Source organism: Clinocottus analis, unplaced genomic scaffold (assembly GCF_023055335.1).
Source record: "Clinocottus analis isolate CAN_PGR_092001 unplaced genomic scaffold, fCliAna1.0.p SCAF_16, whole genome shotgun sequence".
NCBI classification, from domain to species: domain Eukaryota; kingdom Metazoa; phylum Chordata; class Actinopteri; order Perciformes; family Cottidae; genus Clinocottus; species Clinocottus analis.
In genome coordinates, this window is record NW_027175887.1 from 8,211,923 (window position 1) to 8,233,253 (window position 21,331).

Genomic DNA, 21,331 nt, shown 5'->3' on the forward strand with positions numbered 1-21,331 from the left:
AAACCTAGTGGTTAAGAATAATAATAAGCAACATCTTTCAACAGGCCAACCCGCCTGATATCGAGATGTAACGCTGTGAATGCACGTGATGGTGTCATCATTGCGTTTCAGCTCGATCGGAAATTGAAGTAGTTTAGACAAAAATAAATGAAATGATATGGATTGCACCATCTTTGCCCTCATCATACACGCAAGACTGCCTGGCAATTTTATTTTTCCATAATATTGACTGCTGCTGTTTGACCGTCTGCCAATAAACCAGACACATGAATAGGCTAATAGACAATGACAAAACACAAACTGAACACACACTTTGCAACGGGAAGCTTATGTTAAATTCATGAAACCTTATGAAATGCCACAAATTGAATTTCTTATGTAAATCAATCAGCTGAAGATGAAGATCTGTGATTTTCATTGACATTTGGAAGATCAGATCAAAGATGTCCAGCTTTAAACTACTTAAGGCCTGATGCCTTGCTCACTGTGTAGCAGACTGTGTGTAAGAGGTTTCCTGCCACCTGGTGTAAAGACACAAGCACAGCTGCTTAAACCTTTCAAAGGGTTCTCAGCATTTTGAAACTATGTTGTTGCTTGTCCAACATAAGTTAGGCCTGCAACTAAAACATATTTTCATTTTGGTTTATAAAATGGCAGAAGACAAGACGAAAAACATGTATCTTTCTGTGTTACATTTGACGTATTTTCACAAATGCAAATACAAAGGACTCATTGAAGGAACTGAAATCTAGAATATATAGAATGGCACTAGTTTTCTCTTTAAATCTTCTTATCGAATTCTTTTATTCTTATCTCATGATAACATGCAAAGTGAGGCAAAGACCTTGAAGTCACTAATGTTCAGAGTTTGTCACTCTCACAATCTTGGATTTACAGTGATTGTAACTCACCTTTAACGAAACGGTAAAGTCCATTCTTCCAGTGCATAACAATTGCATTTGATTGTATTGCTAATGTGCGACATAACAAAATATTTTTCATTTTGGTGTACAGCTGATTAGATGTGAATTGATAGAAAAAGAAAAGGAGGGAGGGAAGGGAAAAAGGCCACTTTGATATAGAGCAAGTATGTTTTTAGACAAACTACAATGTCACAGTCACTGTACAGTAAAAAGTGATGAGACATATTACCATATAACCATTTATGATGTGACTGTGTCTGTTTGTCTGTTCCACTAGATGGCTGTAAATCATCATTTATAGGGCAGAAAGTCAGAGGAAGTAAACACACTGTTCATCAACTGAGTCCCAATGATTCCCCGCTCTACTGATCTGATGTCACTTTGTCATGTGTATTAAAGGACATAATGTGTAGTAATGCGTTGAACATCAGTTTTGTTTATTGCGGTCACTGTCAGTCAATGAGACTCTACATGTCGGTGTCATTGCCCTCATTTGACTCTGAGCTGATTTTCCATCCTCCTTTGTCATTATGTGTCACTGTTTCTATTATTAATTTGGCCCATTAACCTTTCTCACCCACTACAACGTATGTATAAAAATATAGTTTTGAATGATGACTTTCTCCCCATTTCCTCTGTGCCTCGAAATATTATGATTAATTCAGGGATATGTCATTTGAGAGTTTTTCAAGTGTTTCATCACCTGAAACTGCAGCAGTCGAGCCACAAACATTGCTGAAACAATGTGATTTATCTCGTCATTAATTAAGCTCACGTTTGTCATTACAGGCCAAAAAAATACTCAACAAATGTGCAAGTGACTCTCAATGATGCTCTGATTATTCTGCTTTTCCTATCAGATATATAAATGCTGTGTTCTGTCTGCTTTTATGTAACTCAAATGCAACCCTGCTATTCTGCACTGCCCATGAAGGCCTCCAGCCACCGTGAATTAAAGTCAGTAGCGAGTCTGGGCAGGATTTTCTTATTGTGCTACTTGAACATAATGGTATCCACTACCGCAGGTACTATTTTGTCTCAGAGTACTCTTTCCCGTGTGATGACTCATACTTAAACTAAAGCCCATCCTGTTTTGCTGCCATGAAACTTTCCCCGAGCAAAGTGCAAACAGTGAAAGTGAAACCACATTTACTGACCTCGACCACAGTTCAGGGGCAGGTGTGAATTTTCAAGAAGTAGTAGTAATGGAAAACAACATATCATGACATTAAGTGAGTTCCACTATTAATTCTGATTGTGACATTCAGTTTGACATTATGTAATGTTTCAATACTTTGTATTCATTTTATGTCTACAGTTCCCACCTTATCCACCTTTCACACAAAGGACTTTTTCTATTCCAAAATCCCTGCTCAAAGCTTCAATAATCAATTTCGAATTAACACATTTGCTTCTGGTTGTATTGTTCACATAAACACTAATCACATACATACGCATGTCCTTGCTCCAGGGAAGTGTTAAGTATACTAAACACTGTTATCTACTATGTTTAATAAACAGACACGTAGAGGAAAAAAAAGGGGAAATAGGGCGCAAAAACAGCAAGGCAATGACTTTCAATGTTGACAAAGAAAGTATCGTTAGACGATACATTCACAACCATTCCACAACCACTTTTGATGAAATCACATCATAAATAAGGAACTGAATGATTCATTTTGGAATTAATTCATGACGAAGTTCTTCACTTCTTCCTTCTCCTCCTAATTGTGAGCTACGTTCTCCTTTTTGTGTGAATTGTGGTCGAGTTAAGGGCCGGCCCCAAGAGGCAGAACCATTATCTGGGCCTTCTGTGTTTTCCTTCAGTAACATTGAGGGGAAAGTACCATCGAGATTCCTCTTTGGTCTATAGGCACTGCAGAACACCATCAGACATCAAAACGTCCTCATTACGTGTACACGCTGTGTTCAGGAAGCGAACAGACGCACTGCTTTTGCGCACAGAAGAGGAGACTCAGAACCAACTCGTAGCGTCTGTCTTCCTTTGCCGTCGGACTGACGATGCCACAGCCTACCCAGCATTCCCTAATCCCTCTCCTCCTGTTGTGGATCGCCATCCTGTCCGTTGTCCAGGTTGTGTTCATCATCTTCTTCTTCACAGCTGGACATCACGGCACGGTGAGACCTCTTGAAATAATATCCTCAAATTTAGTTCAAATTTAATTTACAGAAAGTCTCATGGGTGTTAATGATCAGTTAGAAATGTGTTCATCAGCATTACCAGAGCACAGCAGCACATTTGAATGAAGAAACAGTGTATGAGATGACTGACAGTTGTGCTATGCTAAAACACCGGTGCTGTGCAGCTGCTCTTTCTTGTGGTTTTGGTAGCACATCTGGTGAGAAAGGTACCTCTGTATGTGGTCTGCAGCTGGTTACAGAGGCACCTATTATGACTCCCGAACAGTGTAACCATTGAGCGTAACGTCCAAGTAGAAGTGTTCATGTTTTAGATCAGTACACCATCCCACACCAGAGGTAAAGCAATGCAACACAACAAAAGCAACCGTAATGGAGCACAACAGGTCAAATTTAAAAGAAATATAAGTCTAGCATTGTTTAATGTTTGTTGTAAATATTTGAAAAGTTTGACGCTTTGTATTAAAAAATTGTCAAGTTTAGCACTGCAACCTGAACACGTTTTTATTGCACCGAGATTTGGTCAACTTTTAACCACTGCCTCTTTTATTATTCAGGGCACTCTTGAAGCATCTATCGTGATCTATTTATTGTTTTGAACATATTTTGTGATTCTATTTCCTTCTCCAGTCTCAGAAGAGTAGCGCTGTAGCACCAGAGCGCCCAATTCCCTTCCAGGTGAACAACACACCTTCGGTAAGACAGCCGCAGCTTCAGAGTGTGCTCCTCCTGTTGACCTCAGTGTGGTGATTAAGATGTCATGCTATTGTTATTCTTTGTCATATGGTTTAGCAAATTGCACTATTCGAGATGCACAAGCATCTTGCAGACATGGTGTACGTCAAATTACTTCTTGACTTGTCAGACAGTCTAACCGCTCTCCTCATTGTTGGAGGAAGTACAGTGACGTCCTCACATTTGAGGAAATGCCACAAAACTTAAACAGTTGTCTCTTCTTCCTCCCTTTGGAGGTAGAGTGTGATTTATTCTGTTGACACTTTTAAGATGGAGGCACTCATCTCTGCTTTAAAACAAAAGTGTCACACACTTAATGTTGATGTTCTGAAATAACTGTCTCACTTTCTCTTCCAACAGCCCCCCTCTGAGCGTGGGCTTTTGTTGGGCAAAGGTCAAATGCTCACCTTTCAGGCCACTCAAGGTAAAGCTATTTCAAGTATTTCCATATTTAGATGTATGACAAAGGCTGCAACAATCCGTGCACAATGTGTCAGATTCACAAGCTGTTGGAAATACAGATAACGGCCTCGTCGGAGGGAATGAGTAACTCGATTGCATCATGTAATTTCACTTACAGGACACAGAAATACACATTATCTTGATGTAAAACTCACTACAAAGTATTCAGAATGAAGCTCTAAGAAAACAAACTCACAGCTAACTGACACTTTTCTCTCACCCACACAGTCCACAGGCAAATGAAATGGTCGCCAAAGAACAGCGCTAAAGGCCTGGTTTCAGAAGAAGAAGGAGGACGAGTTCTGAAAATAATGAGGGATGGATATTTCTTACTAAATCTTCAGGTGACACTGTCTTCATGCAATGCAACAGGGCGAGTGCAGCACACGGTCAGTATGAAGAGTGACAACAAAGTTATCCTGCAGGGTTGGATTAACACGCTCACATGCAGCACAGGCCTCCTCGGCAAGGTAGAGGAGCTGCCTGCTGGAAGCTCCCTGGAGGTCCACCTGCCCACCCAAGAGCTCATTAATGAATCTCTTACCCACCTGGACATCATCTACATGTACAAGCCTTAGATGAAGCTATGATGAAGCTGTGGTATATCTTTATTCTTGATGGCATGGTCAAGGACAACCGTCCGAAGAAAGTGTCCTTGTTGTCTTTGCCTTTGAATCACCAGATCAGCAAATCCCTTCTCCCTCCGTTCAGAGAGGTGACTGTAGAATATCTTTTACCGACATGCGGGGTCCCCTTTAAATTGTTTTTGACGTTGAATAATTTCAGCAAAGTAGAGGCAGCTTCAGGATTTGTCTACGGTTGATGTCGTCACTACAGAATCTGCTTCTCTGCTGTTGTGCTTCAGGAAAGACTTTTTCAAACTCAGCTGTCTTGTATGACAAAAGGAATATGACGTAAACTGTTTGTTTGGGGGGATTTTCTATGAGAAAAGCTAAATTCTCATTTCTCCTCAACTGGTTGTGATCGAGGAGCACATTGCTAGTCAGTAAAACAGATATTTAGAGTGAGCAAATGCACTTGATTGATTTTGTACTTGTTGGAGTTTCTTAGATTGAAAATGTGTTGAAGTTAGCGGCAAGAATGTATTATTCTGAAGTTAAACTGTTATTTACACCACAGCTTTTATTTGCTACTTCCTGATTTATTTCCTGATAAGTTTTAAACAGTTTAAATTATATTAATGTTGTATTAATTTATTGTTTGGACCTAAAATATATACCATACACAAAATGATCCTGTATTTAACAACATTTCACAGGCAGATTAGCACATAACATAATACTAAATGTCTGTCACTATGTGACAATGGATGTTATTGTGTGCCATGCATGTATTGTTAGCGAGTCACTGGAATGTACAACTTTTTCTTCATTATTTATGGTAATTATATCTAGCTAGATTTATACAAACTAAACAACATGGATGGTTAGAACAAAATATAGATAGGATGTATTTGTTTAGACATGGTGTTATGAAACATTAAGGTATATAAACATCTGAAATAATTGTAAGAAACAGAATTAATGTGTTTGTTATAATATATTATATTTTCATTTTATTATGAAAAGTTACAAGGACTTGACAGAACTGACCTCAAAATATCCTTCCCACCACCTGTGTAGACATTATGACTCGTGATGGTTTACGTGTAAAGTTTCATGTTGTTGAAGAAAATTTGGTTTTGTCGAAGGTTTTCACAACAAGGAGCTGCTCTCAAACCCGGACGTTCAGAGTGAACATGCACATTCAAAAAAGCATTGCATTAATTCTGGGAACATTTAAACAATTGTGTCTTTACATCTGACTACAACAACATACTGTAACTCCTGCTATAAAAACATCTCCCGAATTAAAAACTATATTTTGTCATACTGTTCATTGTATATTATGTGTTTAAAAGCCTCAACAAGGAGCTCAACAAAGCGAATGCAATATCAATGAAATATCAAAGATGAATGAGCGCTTTTGACTGTGAGTCATTTGCGAGACCCTGGGTATGAAGTGAAAGTGAGAGGTCATAAGTTAACAGCGGGACCCCGCAGATAATGAGTTACTAATAGAAAGAAACAGAGGGACCCTCCCTGCCATATGCTGTCGAAGAATATTCCCTCCTGACTCTGACAGGGCAAAATAAAAATAAATCGGCACCTTACACAAACATCCAGCATCCTATCTGACACGGCAACAAAGATGCAGTCCACAAAAGGTCACTGGAACATATTGCTCGTCAACATCGACAAGACACATATTTTCCAAGTTGCTGAGGTTTCGTCTAAAAAACCTTCCAACCCTCAGCCAAAGAGTCCCATATCTGTATTTGTATTAGTTTTTGCTCCCACAGCTTTCGATTTCTGAGGAGGAGAGGTCCAAGAAGCTGAATTCAAACGCACATAACAGACCCGTTTACCACCCACTCTTTCTCATTCATTAAAGGCCTCTGCATTGGTTGGTTGGCTGGTCCCCGCCTTTGCTTTCCACTCCCAGATGTCAAGTCGTCTATCCGCACAGAGACTTCTGTGAAAACCCTCATTTCCATCGCCAGCCACCCAAACAACAGCTTGTGTGTGGTGTCAAGCATGTTTTCAATAAGCAATCTGTGAATAACATGCTCTCCCAAGCTTGTGAGGAAAATATGTCACACGTTAGAATAATATATTTGCCAGAATTCAAGAGATGCGTTTTGGGAGAGAACAACATCATAATTCCAGCGACGGGACTTTTTCCCTTGATCAGATATGACATTTTATTAGATGACTTAAATTCACACTACTAATTTATGTTGTTAAAATACACTGTGGAAGAGACCTTTTATATATATTTTAGTTGGAATGATTCCCAGTTGTGTCAAGTTGTATTATTAAATTACTACTTATTACTCACACTAGCTGAAAACACCTTGTATTGCCAGTTTTATACTGCCATTGACTGCCTGCTGACTTCTCACTCACCACTCTAAACCGTTACATTTGAACATTTAAGTTGTTATTTCCTGTCCCTTTAGCCTTTAGAGTAACATTTTGATTGTGTCAGGAGGACAGTTGAGTGTATTCGCTCGTCTTGTAAAGGCCAGAAGGACTGGGGAAAACTATGTGTCACTAAAAAGGTGCATAATTTATTTTGCAAAAGGTGTTTTTAATCATTTCAACAGCAAAGTGGACCCTGTGGATGCACTGCTAACATATCAAAATGTCAGCAGTGCACTGTTCTCTATGTGATCCAGAGACCAACACAAGGGGACGGTATTTAGCTGTGGACTGTGTGCTGCATGACCTCCATTCAGTCGCGGCCACACATTGTTCGTTGTAGAGTCAAGGCTTCAAAGTGACAAATAGGTAATGGAAGAACACATGTTGAGTGTCTCCACAGACAATAAACTATGTTGGTTTCATCCGTGGAAGTGTGAATAATTAGCTGGGGATCAAAGGCAAATACAGAGTGTTGTCGTCCCACACAAGTCCTCTTTAAAAGTCATCTCTCGACTCGTTTAATCTTGACAGGAAACCTAACTGCATGAATCCCAACCACAGCTGACACGGCTCCCCCTCTGCTACAGTCTCTCACACCACACAGGTCAGCCAGCGCTGGAAGATGATGATTCACACACACACACACACACACACACACACACACACACACGCACACACACACACACACACGCACACATCAAGAGGCATTTATGAAATGAGACTTGATTTAATAGATCATGTGTTACTTATGAATTCAGACTATATGTAGCAAAAGCCTTAACCGTAATAATAACTAATTAGTCTCGACTAAAATAACTTGAGTGTTTTATAAATTTGAACAAAACTCATAGTGCATGACTCAGGGAAAATGTATTAACCACCGTATCTGTACACTCACACACACACCCACATGCACGCACACACAGTCCTGCTAAATGTTCACCATCCACCGCTGTCTGGAAATTGAGTCAGGCAATCTGCTGCTGATACCCCCCACTACCACTTCCTCTCCAGTTTACAAACAAACAACTCTGTGGGTGTTTTCAAGAGCAGCTTCTTTGAATGTACTCAGCTGAAGGGAAAGCACAACTGTATGAAAGCCAAAAAGAAGGAGAAATAGAAAAAAGAAAAGAAGAAACTTTCATGAGAGTTGAGGTCTTTTGTTTGTGCAGGGCAACATGCCTGTCACCATGGAGATGGGCTGGAAAAAATCATCTATAGCATTACACTAGAAAAGTATGCTCTCAACCCTCACACTGAAAGTACTGCAGTACTGAAAAAGCAGTAGTATGTGTCACTGTACTATTCAACAAAAGACTTTCTCTGCAGTGTGGTTGGACTGAGTGGGGGAAACGAGTGCTACGAAGACCACGTAGCGACGGCTCCTGCACGGCCTCATCTGACGCTGCAGGAAATGACTTCTCTTCAGCTACACAATGGCCTCGTGAAAAAAAAGGTTTCAGAAAACCAACAGACAAGACTCTTTGAAATCATTATCCATTTATTTCATTATCTTGTCAACATGATTGTACTTACATACAGCAGAAATAAAGCAATTATATAATTTATTCTACCACTGAAAGAATCAATAAATAGAGTGCATTACTACAGAGTTACAGAAAGTATACAAATAAATGTAGACAGAAGTTGTTTTTTTCCAAGCATGAAACATACATTTCTACTTAGTAACAGACAAAGAACAATGTACAAAAGTTTCAAAGGAGTCATTGATTAACATTCAGGCAAACACGAGTAAAGTATAAAAAAACACATATTTAAAAAATCCCTGATAAGAAAACGTTTCTTTTATAATGTAAAACATACTTTGAAAATTAAAGTTTCAACCCCCAATAGGAAAGCCCCCCGCATTGCCCTGGCCTTCATGTCACTCGTGAGGTTTTCCCACCACAGCTATCTTTCCGGTTGTAGACCTACTTTGTCTTCACAAAAGAGAATCATTAAGCCTCATGACATGTATTGTCCACTTATCTTCACTTACTTTCCGACTCATGGTGAAATATCAATGTGATATTTATATCATATATGCACCGAAGATGTTCTCATAAGCTTTGAATCGCGCAATGTGTGAGGTCTTGCTCACTTTCACAAAAAGGGCGTCGTCCCGGGTGAGGTAAAACACTCCGGCCAGGTAACTGGATCGCATGTCGCTGGATGCCTTGGAGGATCTCCTGGACATCAGGAGGGGAATACTTTTCCCAGAGTACCGTTCAGTTTTCTGATTAATAGAGTGGTGAAATACATCAATGTCAACGAAGGAAACCTTGGAATAGACATGGTAATAACCGTCCTTCTGAATAACGAGGCTATTGTTTTTGTAGCCCATTTCAAAGAGGAGAGGGTCGGCATTCAAGCTCCATGCCATGATTTGTTTTTCGTGAATTACATCTTGTCCATCTGGGGAAAAAACAGCAACAATGTGAAGTCTGATTACTAATTATATTCAAACAATGTCACCATAATGTATTCATGATTTCAAACAGGATTTTAAATCATGAATACATTATAAAAAAAAAATAGGGCCACAGCCACAACAATATATATGTAATGTAGTTTCTGCATTTGTAGTAAATTGGACGCTGTGTTAATGAAAGCAATGTAAACACTGCTCTCACCTGTCAGATGAGCAACCGGTTTGGAAGGAGGAGGAATACCACGGCTTTTAGTTTTAGTTGGAGATGTAAAGACTTCACCTGTGTGAGGAACAGACAAAGTGTCATTGATGTGGCTTAAGTCACTGAAGTGATATTTATAGTATTACGTGCTGAGACATACCTGTGATCTGCTTAGAGAACGATGCTGAGGCGGCCTGCAATGGAAGGAAAAATGGTTTTACTTTTGGTTGACATGCAATGACTGTAGTAGCCAACATGTGACCGAGCTGTAACAATAGGATGTAAAAAATTTTTTTTTTAAAAACAGTAGATAAAAATAAAATCTGAAATTAGTTTTGCTACGGTGTTATCTTTCTACAGAACAAAGTTCTTTTCTGGTCTTGGTGAACATAGATGATGCTACAGGGAATAGATCACTTTCTATTCTCCCTGTCCCTTGTTTGTACATAACCTTGTCCATGGCCCTCTCCCCGGTGACTGCTGACATCATACCGACCGTCAGAAGACAACAGAGAGCCGAGTCAGCGATTCAGTAAAAACTCTGACCATCCAACACTGAACCTCACGTCCGCACGCCGCAGACATCCGGATTCCGTGGATTTTTTAATAAATGGGCCGTACTTCTCTATCTCTAACTTCTTCCACGTAATAGTGAAATGATTTCTCATTCCACATTGCTCACTCAGCAGTTTTTTTTAAGGAAAACAATCATTCATATGATTCAGTTGTTGTTTCTATCACGAGAGTCCTTTGCGTCACGAAACTTGAACATCGCACACATACATGTTGAGTAAAGAGAAGTGTTGTATAAAGTGGAGCCCTTTTTTCCTCAATATATTCTTCTGACATTGTTTTTGTAAAATCACACCATGACTCTATCGTGACATGAGGGGGACATCTGCAATCACAAATTTAACTCTTGGACAGCGGAAGCTTCCACTTTGGTTACTGTGCGCCTGACAGTTCCTCCACACGTAACATGTGACTGCATACAGTATATTCAAAAGTTATGGGAACAATGGTAACTGATCTCACGCTTCAACTTTGTATTTTATATTTTAATGAATAAAATTCACAATGTTGACATTAACTCCAAGGAATTCCATTTGTGATCAAAACTAAATATTACAATGTGAATACATAGGACTGAAGTGTTTAGAGGAAAATCAAGATGTTGCTGAGAAAAGGAGGCTACTTCCCATTATGAATACTTACAACTCCGAAAAAAACTAAACCGAAAGAGTTTTGTGTTGAGGGCGAAAACAGTAAAAGTAAAACGAGTGAAGAGAGGATTTCCATCTGAATGAGGTCTTATGAGAGAAGTGAGATTTAGAAGAAAATGAATCAACGAAGTCGCAGCGCTACACAAATCCCAAGAGACTCAGATTATAGGTTGATACTCACAGAGCCTGGTTGGTAGAGACGGTAGATGAAGCAGGCTTCTATGACCATGCCGCACAACGCCACGCTCACCAGCAGGATCAGCAGGGTCTGCGCCACCCCGACGCTCCGTCTCCCGGCACTGAGCCTGGGTGGCACTTCAGGCCTGGAGCTGTAGGTGCCCACCATACACACGGAGGGGTATCCGCCATTGGACATAACTACAGTGCTCTGTCTCTGTCACTGAAAAGCTAATCCGTGTGGAGAAGTTGTCAAGAGGGTGTTGCTTCTAAGGGGCCGTGGAAGACAAAAAGACTTGAGTGACGGAGAGGGGGTGACAAAGTAGCAAAAAGGGTGGGCTCAATTGTGGTTGGTTCGAGTGGAGATAGTTCACGTCACCAAGAGTCAGATAAAGAACAGACTCGCACACAGACATCTGGAGATGTATCACCAAAAGCACCTTATGAGGCCGAGATGCACTTGCCTGCAGACACTAAAACCACTCTGTACTCGGTGCTTTTTTCCTCCCGATGCAGCTGCAGAACCTGACAATCGATAAGTTACGAAACCTCACGGCAGAAGGCTGGAATGGCTAAGTGTGAAGCCCAGCACAATGCATTTTAACCTCAGCTTCACACCCTTCCACTTTACGTAAGAGCAATGTTGAAATATCTGCATTCACACTTCCTCTCTTTCACTCAATCTCTCTGGCTTGTTTTTCAGTCTGGCACCAGATATTGACCTGAATAACATTCAACATCAGGGTCTTATCCACTTGTCAAGAAGTTAACCACAGCGTTAAACCTCTGTGCGTTGTCGCAGAGCTCAGAACACAGCTCCAAAGCATGAAAATAATTTAATATTGAGGAGGCCACTCACCAGACTCAGGAGGGGGCAGGTGAGGTGAAGTGGCATGTTCAGATCAGGTATGTCATTAAAGATGCATTTCAAATGTTATTCATTCTGGATCAGCATTGTTTCTCTGGACCAGTGCGAGGGCACAAGGCAAAATAAACTCAATTAAAAACCTGAATAAGCATGATGTGATGTAAGCAGTCCCTTCTGACCTTTAAGTACATCTATTAAGTTAACTGTCTAATATTTCATTTAAGTATTGCAACTCCCAGACGCTCTATCACAAAGGGAAATAACCAACTATATACGTAGTAAGAATTGCAAGACTACTAAACAATAATCTTTTACATTATTTTCAAACGCTAGAGATTATGTTAATAACAAAGATAGGCTCACTTTGTAATGGTGGCAGTGAGGTTAAATTGAACCAAAGGCGAGATATAATGTGACAAAGCTGGTTTCAAGGAACAAAACAGAGGCAGCAGACTGAATAAATCAAAGACAAAGAAATAATACAGAACTAACTAGGAACAAACCAGGCCCCTGTTTCAGAAAGTAGGTTTAACAAACAAAAAGCCTAACCCTGAAGTCTGAGTTAACTAAACCTGAGATGGACAGCTGATCAGTTTGTTCAACCAACTCTGAGTATGTTCACTCAGAGTTAAGCTTTAAGCTGGCCAACTGAAGATGAAAAATACAGTTGAAGATTAAATATATATATTAAAGACAGACGTGATTATGAGCTCACAATCTGATCCAGTAATAATGTGATTGGTGACTTAAAAAATCAAATTACATTAAATATACAAAGAGAACAGGGGGCTTAGACACGGGTCTCGATCACAAAGACATGAAGATAAACCAGACATGACGCAGGAGAGGGGATTCTTGGAGGAGTACACCCGGATGCTGAATATCCAATTTTTATGCGTCCACAAATGTTACAATTAAACTTCATGAACTTTAAAAAACATTGTGGAAAGTTGTTAGACTTCCACGTCTTGGCAGCGACCTGTCAATCAAAAGGCAGACACCTCTTAAAGACTACTGCACGATTCATGATGACAACACATTAAATAATGCGGGAAGCAAATTCCTTTGACTCACCGTTAGGAAATTACCAAGTCATTGTAAATTTGCACATTATGTTATTTTTTTCCACAACAGAAAAATGTGTAATAATTTAGTAAAATAAAACTTCTGGTCTACCAGCTAGCTTGTAAAAAGACAATTACAAAAGGACCAGTGGGCCAAATAGCAACCATTTTTTGTGACAGGAATTCATGATTCCACACAATACATTTTTGCATGAACACATTGTAAATCATAGATTATGTCCGCATTTGTTCAGCATGTGTATTCTACAGTAAACAAACGCAGTAGGGTAACATTTCTACCCTACTGAGTTTTCAGCAAGTTCTTCTCTTACCCATATCAGCTTCTTCTGAACACATCCATCATGTCATGACTCTGTGGTGAGTGTTTTGTCTTTTACCATCACCTCCCCCTACAGGATAGAAGAGGACATGAAAAAGCATGTTTGTTAGAAGGAATTAATAATGTAAGAAAACATACTGATATTCAACGAATACAAAAAGTATGAGAAGTGTTAAAAACAAAAGTATCAAAAGTAAATCAAAATGTACCTTAACTAAGGAGCCTTCATACCCGAGGCCTCGTCATGGATCACCCGGCTCATCAGGGAATGTGTATTGCTGCACCTCGTCACTCCAGCTCACTTTTGCATGTGGCTGCAGTCCAGACTGCAGAGCGCTGGAGGCAGATAGTGGCTCCGCTCATTCAGCTCTGATCAAGTAACTCAACTGCAAGGCTCTTTTTTCTCCAACTGTCGGAGTATGACAGTCAGCAATTGTGCGCGTGTGACATACAACAGAGTTGCTCAAAGTTAGTGAAAGTGGACTACATGGACTGAGGAGGATGAAGGTGTCTGGAGAGCTCCGTTTGCTGGCATGTTTAATCCTGACTGTAGACTTGACTTTGGGTTTGGGGCCAAACAAAGACATGGAGTTTACATTTCTATTATCCGCTGCCACCACCGAGTGTTTTTACCAAACTACAGTGAGGAACGACACCTTGGAAGTTGAATACCAGGTAAATATAGTTTCCTCTCTGTCTGTGTGTGCGTTTAAAGTTTGAAGATCATTAAAGATCATGAATGATGTCTAACTGAAAAACAAGTTAACGAGCATTGGACTTTGGTCTTGCACGAGATAAGAAAACCACAACTGCTGTTGTTGAATACACTTCACAATCCTGAGATAGAGAAAAGGGGAAGAAAAAACTCTGAAACATGTGAAAGTACTTAACATGCATCCTGTAGAAGCACAGACATGACATGACATTTAAAATGCATCCAAAATATATATAGCCACCATAATCAATATTAAAGAAAAAAGCACAAATACATATCGTCAAAGCACCTTTGCCCTCAAATCTCAGATATTGTGTCACTGACCTCAGTCATGTTATGGCTGTGACCTTTGCATTGCTTCACACCCTGAGACTGTATATACTACAACAGCAGCTGCAGGGTACGTTAGTGTAAAGTAACGTCACTGTGGTTTCTGAGTGTGTAGTCAGAGAAGAGCCTGGCAGGACCACTGGAGCATCTTCCCTGGAACAGATGCTCCACGGGCTGCAGCATGGAGGCAGAGGTCTTGTTCGCCCATCACGACTAACGTCATGACATTGATGAGGTCAACGAATCCTGTTGCACTGTGTCGGACGCTGAGCTCTTTGTCCACTAGAGGGCAAAGCAAGAGAGAGAATTTCCCTACACAAATTGCTGAACTATCTATTTATTATCACCGTGGCATACTTTGTGACCCATGTTGCTACTCAGTGTACTTTAAATTTGAATATTGGATCGAAGTCGCTCAGCTCACTGAAGAAAATGTGTGAGTTATTGGAGCAGCACCGCCCTAAACCCCTCTGTGTCCTCTGCAGGTGGTCGCTGGCTCGGGTCTGGATGTTGGCTTCATCCTCATCTCGCCCACCGGACACCGGCTGGTCTCTGACTTCAGGACATCTGATGCCATTCACATGTGGGTCACTTGAAAGTGTACGATGTGATGCTAACAAACTATACATACTTTTATCCAGTATTTTTATTGTTTTGCTATTATGGTATTTTGGGAGCAAATGTCAGCCCTTTCCAAAATAATTATGGTCTTATTTCTTTCCTGCAGGGTGGATCCTACAGAGGACGGAGACTACCGGCTGTGTTTCGACAACAGCTTCAGTAAATTGTCGGAGAAGATGGTGTTCTTCCAGGTGATCCTAAATAGACTGAGCAGAGGCGCATATGGAGGCCAAAATGAGTGGGAGGGCGTGGCCACGCCAGAGAGCCTGGTGGAGTACAAACTGGAGGACATCAGGGTGAGAGTCACTGCATCTGCTCTATAATTACCTTGATTCATCATCTTTTTGATGTACCACAACCCAGCATTGGCTTTCATCTCCCCCATCTGTCACAGGTGACGTTGGACTCGGTGCATCAGCACCTCGAGAGGAGCCGCCAGGTCCTGACTGTGCTGCGGACCCTGGAGGCGAGGGACCGCTACCTGCTGGATGACAACCTGTGGCGGGTCTCCTTCTGGTCCTGCCTCAACATGTTCGTCATGCTCGCCGTCGCCGTCACTCAGATCTACACCTTGCGCCGCCTCTTCGAAGGCACCAGGCGGGTGCGCACGTAGTCGCAATGCAACTTTAACCTCCAGCCGCGGGAGCGCGCAGCACCCGCACGTGCTGACACCTGAAAGTTGAACCTGCAGCACTGAAGTGACTTGAGCCTCGTGAGCTGGATTTAAAGGGACAGTTCGCACTTTTGGAAAGTAGATTTATAGCCTATGTTTTGTGAAATGATATAGTCACATTGATGTAAATCATCACATTTGCAGTCCTGTGATATGCACACAGAAACAACTGATGTGCATACATAATATGCATTATTGAATATTAGTGCTGAGTGCAGCATGGACATTGATCTGTTTTTCTAAATCCTGGAAGTTAGTGTTGCAGTTCTCTTGATTTAAAGATGAGAATTAGATTTTGGATTATTGCAGAAAGTAAACTGATTGGCTAACACAAGTTAATGTCTTTACCTTGTGTTGAACTAAATCTGTTGACTTCAAGACGAGGGAAGCAAAAGTGCTTTTCTGGGTTTTAGGACTCAATACACACACTTTAACACTTGTATTTGTTAATAATGTAATTTGGTAAGCTATACAATCACAGCTGTTCTTACTGGAATGTTTTATTCAGTTTCAGACTACATTTCACATGGACATTTATGTATTTTAGGCTGCGTTTTATCGAAACAATAGCCAAAACAAAGCAAAAATAATGTCAGAAACCTCCAAATAGCCCACTTTTTTACTAAGCCCCAGGCTGTTTAAAAAAAGATCACACATATATCTTCACTGAGATAACCCAAAACAAAAATATATTATGAAAAGTCAACAATCTCCCTGATCAGTTCGCTTAACTGGAGCTTAACTATGCACAAATCATTAAAGTCCTGCAGCTGGCAAGCAAGTTTTGGCTGAAACATTAATTTCTTTGCCATTATTTGGATGCAATGCAGTCATTTGGTTACAGCAGTAAAAACATACATAATGCAATACGTAATGTGCATTTCGATCAATACTACTATCTCAGTGTTGAAACCTTCTGGGACTGCTTATCTTCATTAACATAACCTGTATAAGCATATTCAGTGGTCATGCTCCACCACAAGCATTTGTCTCAATACATGTGACAATACTAATATTAACATCTTATCTTGAACTGTCTTTATGACTAGGCACTGTTCGGCAATGGGTTCTTAAATTGTTTTTTGTTCAAATAAATAATTGACTAGGAGATTGTGTGGTATAAAGTATGACACTGACAATATCTGCATTAGAGTCACACTCGTTCTCATCTGTTGAAATACTAAAACATTTAGTGGTCACAACTGTTTAAACATTCATCAGAGAGCAAATAGCTTACTACATTTGATGCCTCAATAACTAAAGTTTGCACCTTATGCTTTGTCAGATTACTGTGGTTCTTATCTGAGCTTTATTTAATTATCTGAAAATATGATATATAGTCCTTCTGTAGTCCTGCTGCTGTCATGGATTGGAGTCATTTCATGGTCACCTCAGGCTGCTCAAGGTCACCACTGGTTTCGACGGGGAGCCGGGCGCCTGTTCAGGAACAATCAACCAACATTAATCTCATGACCTTGTGCCGTGCACTTTGACACGCAACACTGCAGCATCCAGTCACTGCAACAGAACAGACATTTGTAATGAGGCAATCTGTTAGCGAGAGGCCTTAGGGATCATCCTCTACTCCAAATAGAGAATATAACATGTCAAATTACTTTTTTATTTATTAATGAATGCTCTCCCAACAACAATTTGTTTTGTGCGTAGTTAGCACAGAACTGTTTCAAAAGATGTTTATAAAAATCTTTTTAACAGTTTTTTTTTGTCTTGCAACAGTAAATAAAAGTAGATCTACTTTCACTGCCTGTCAAGTGTAAAAAAAAACACATTACATCTACTTTTACGCAATGCTGTGAGACAAAACATTAAAACTTAAAAGGAGGGCGAATTAATTTACAGGCAGTAGGAATACCAATGAATACACAAGAGACACACACAAGACTATTAACTATGATTTTGTTGTTCGCCACTTTACATTTTGTGAACATCTATGTGCCGAGCGTGAAGAACGGGGACTCTTGTTTGAGCCTCTCTAAGGCAGGCAGCACGCCAGCAGAGGGTTGCCATAGGAACATCTGCAGGCTTATGATGGTCCATATTGTTTTAGATGGAGAGAGGGAGGCAAGTGAGGAGCGGAAAAAACTACATGACTTGGAAGAGAGAGAGAAAGAAGAGCATGTGGATAACACAGGACAAAAGGAGACACCAACCACCAGAGCCAGTCCCTTTATTGTACACAACACCTCTTTATTTACTCTCCATCCTAAATCAGTTCATGTTTATTCAAATCAATGAATTGCTACAGAGGCACTTGACAAGGGTTTGCCAAACAAAAAGAAAAAAAAGAGATTTTTCCAAGTTGGTTTCCAACCCCTTCCACCAGATCCAAACAAGGGAGGGGAGGGGAAGGAAAGAGGAAAGGAGGCAGGGCACATCCATTAGGAAGAAAGGCAGAATGACCACAACCTAATGAACTACAGGGCATTACAGTCTGGGCTTCTCAGAGGCAGGCTGCAGTGACAGGCATAAGGGGAATTTAACAAAACTTTGGCCAATAAGACATGTATTACATGAACTAACTTTTGAAGGGTTCGTGGAGGATTTCATGTGAAGAGTCTTCAATCTAAAAGACTGTTTTATAAGCTTACTCTAATCCTTCTGGCACTGTCACTGAAAGCCAGACCTGGAGAGAAATACAGGGGAAGAAAAAGCACACTCTGTCTGAAGAGGCTGTCAATTCGGACAGTTTTGAATTCTTTACAGTTTATTTTGTCTTTGTTTCTGGCTAATTAAAGTTCTATCTGTGGCGAGAACAGAGGAAAGTCTAGACAGCTTCTGTAGACAGAGTGTGTCTTCATATACACCACAACTCCCACCACCTGCTGCTCACAACCACTACCAATCAAACCTAAAATAGAGAACATTCTAGTAGCCCAACGTCACCCCCCCACATGACCACGTTTCCCCTCAATTGGTTTTAAATGGTCAAATACCCTCAAAGAGCAATCAAAAGAAATTCATAATCAAATAATCACAGCTGTGTCGATGATGTTCAGACCCAAGGTGCCCTCCCATCATACAAGACATTTAGACAGCAAATCCCTGTCGCAGAACCCCAAAATAAAAGTCCAGGAGAAGCTGGGGAGCTGAGTTGTACAAAGCTGATACAATTGAAACCAAAAACATGAAATGACAAATGCCCTGATTAAAAAAAACGCATCAGGAGGTGATCGATCTCTTTTCCCCTACATCCAAGGCTAATCTATGAAATGGCAGTTAGTGCTTCCTGTAATCTAACCGCTACAGTCGCTTTTTAACACGTTGGGTCTTTAATTAGAATCAAGAGCATGTTTTTGTCATCAACCCTGCGATAAAATGAGATATAAGTGCTAACTCCCCAGTATAGGCCAGCTATATACAATATTTTTAATGCATGGAAGCAGAACGAATAGCAATAATAAATGTCATTGACAACTGAGCCAAGAAAGAGATGTGCCAGCTCCTAAACGCTTAATACCATCTTTATACTCGAAATCACGCCCTCGGTACGACGCATCCCACCGCTTCACTGAGTTGTATCCTCTCCCAGAGGAAGCTGTACTATGTGCTCTGCTCTGTAAGAATCAGTTAATCCAGGAATGAACAAAGTCTACCCGAAGGCTGGAGGTCTCATTGGGGTTCAACGGAGACTAAAGGGATTATAATTCAAGGCTTTAAAAACTCAGAATTAATGGAGAGAAAGCTTCTCACAAAGTGCAGACAGCCTTCCGCCTGTCCCTCTCCCTCTGCCGGGTTTCTGTGCATAGCGCTCCGGTCACGGAATACAACATCCCCGTTATGAGGGGCGTGGTGTAAGGCTACATGGCTAGAAATGCGTGGATTATAGCGGTCAATCTGGTTGATTCATTGTGGAAACATTTTGGATTCAGGCTACTCCCACAGTCTCTTGCAACCCTGCACTGCAATTTCATTTTCTTTGCTTTTTTTCTGCAATTAGGATTTTCACTTTTAAAGCTACATTTATGACAGTCATTAAAAAGTCACTCAAATGAAATCATAGAAAGGGAGGGGGGATGAGTGACAGCACCAAAATATCAACAAGCTATTGTTTTTCATTATGAATCAGTTATTAAATGAAAACGCAGTAAAACATTAACAACAGCTTGAGTGTGTGTATTACAGAGAGATCTAGACATGGGCGTCTTGGTTAATCGAAAAAAGGTGGAGGGATGAAAGCCAGCCGGCAACGGTTAATAAGTTATTTAACAAGCTTCTGCTGGGAACCTTGCCAGAAGAAATAAACCAGATATTATTTTAATAAAAAAAGTGACTGAAAAACTGAATTTGATACATCATCTCCAACCGATAGAAGCTAGATGCATCCCACAGATCAGCTGGGTTAGACTTTGTATTACACAATTTCCACAGCAAGGGCTTTCTGTCGTTCATGTGCACTGATAAAGATGGTATTAGCAGCTTATTACATTGCTTGAAGAGACAAGTTTTATACGGCTGGACGATGCTCATTATGCACCGCTATCAGTCAGCCCCTCCCCTCGAGCCCCCGCCTCTGGCCTTTAAGTGTGCAGAATATACACACCCACACACAAACGCAAACACACACACTTGGCCACAGGTCTAGTCTAGGAGAGAGGGCTCGGCAGGGCGGATAATGGTGGGCCGATGAGAAGGAGCACCTGGGGGTCTTCGGCTGCAACGGGGAGAGAAGATACAGAACAAGGAGTGAGAAGTGCTCACGGAGAGACAGTGGAAAAACCAGAACAACCCGACAGAGAAAAAAAGGGGAAGAACATGGGAGTGAGAAAAGAATAAAAGCCTGGAAATATTTGTAAATATTAAGTTGGGATAACTGGTGTGCCTGAGAAATGACAACCCATGCCTGTGACTCTTGAAAAAAAGAGGATGATGAAATGTTAGTGACAATGTTACAAGTGCTGTGCAACCAAAAATTGCCTAACATACACAAATTATTGGCAAGCGCATTAGAGCAGGAAAACCTACCTGGGTACACCGGGTGGGACACGGGCCGGCCGGGAGGGGATCAGCGGAGGTGCGCTGAAGGGATCCTGGTGGCTGTTGAAAGCGTTGATGGGTGGTCCTGGGCGAGAGGGGATTGGTGGCGCACCAAAGGCGGGAGAAGGGTTGAGTGGAACGCCAAAGGCAGGAGAAGGGTTCAAGGGTTGTCCTGGTGTCGGGCCCCGAGCCGCAGGCGGGCGGCTGGGGACCGGAGCAGCTGCAGGGGGCGGCTTGCGCTGAGGTGTTGGGCTGAAAGGATTAAATTTAACTGTGAAATAATCACCTAAAACACCCCATTAATTATTTTGCAGCAGTAGATGTGAGGGAATATTTTAGTTTGATGCTCTTAATTAATATAAGATACACTGTATAATGCGTAATTGCAATCTTTTTTTTTAATTCAGCAAGACAGGCATAATGCT

At 40.9% G+C, this 21,331-nt stretch overlaps 3 protein-coding genes across 7 annotated transcripts in view; 1 reads left to right on the top strand and 2 right to left on the bottom strand.

The window, feature by feature from the left end:
* Positions 1-9,119: 9,119 nt before the first annotated feature.
* On the bottom strand, positions 9,120-11,560 carry tnfsf14 (TNF superfamily member 14). The gene is made up of 4 exons (XM_068579336.1): positions 11,305-11,560; positions 10,061-10,094; positions 9,901-9,978; positions 9,120-9,682 (listed from the first exon to the last, which is right to left on the bottom strand). The coding sequence occupies exons 1-4, from the start codon at positions 11,497-11,499 to the stop codon at positions 9,300-9,302; spliced, it is 690 nt and encodes a 229-aa protein (XP_068435437.1). The 5' UTR covers positions 11,500-11,560; the 3' UTR covers positions 9,120-9,299.
* Positions 11,561-14,050: 2,490 nt separating this feature from the next.
* Positions 14,051-15,851, top strand: LOC137787069 (transmembrane emp24 domain-containing protein 1-like). Its single transcript, XM_068579302.1, has 4 exons — positions 14,051-14,247; positions 15,103-15,200; positions 15,345-15,534; positions 15,633-15,851. Exons 1-4 carry the CDS (start codon positions 14,074-14,076, stop codon positions 15,849-15,851), a joined length of 681 nt encoding a protein of 226 aa, XP_068435403.1. The 5' UTR covers positions 14,051-14,073.
* Positions 15,852-16,429: 578 nt separating this feature from the next.
* The window catches only part of dnm2a (dynamin 2a), a 29,199-nt gene continuing 24,297 nt past the window's right edge, over positions 16,430-21,331 (bottom strand). For 4 of the 5 annotated variants that reach the window (XM_068577839.1, XM_068577838.1, XM_068577835.1 and 1 more), the window contains 2 exons: positions 20,895-21,158; positions 18,083-20,583 (listed from right to left, as the gene is read on the bottom strand). In XM_068577839.1, coding sequence (XP_068433940.1) covers positions 20,511-20,583; positions 20,895-21,158 — 337 coding nt within the window. In that variant the 3' untranslated portion in view covers positions 18,083-20,510. Of the gene's footprint in view, positions 17,349-18,082; positions 20,584-20,894; positions 21,159-21,331 lie in introns of those variants that run through there. The other variant, XM_068577836.1, reaches the window with a different exon arrangement.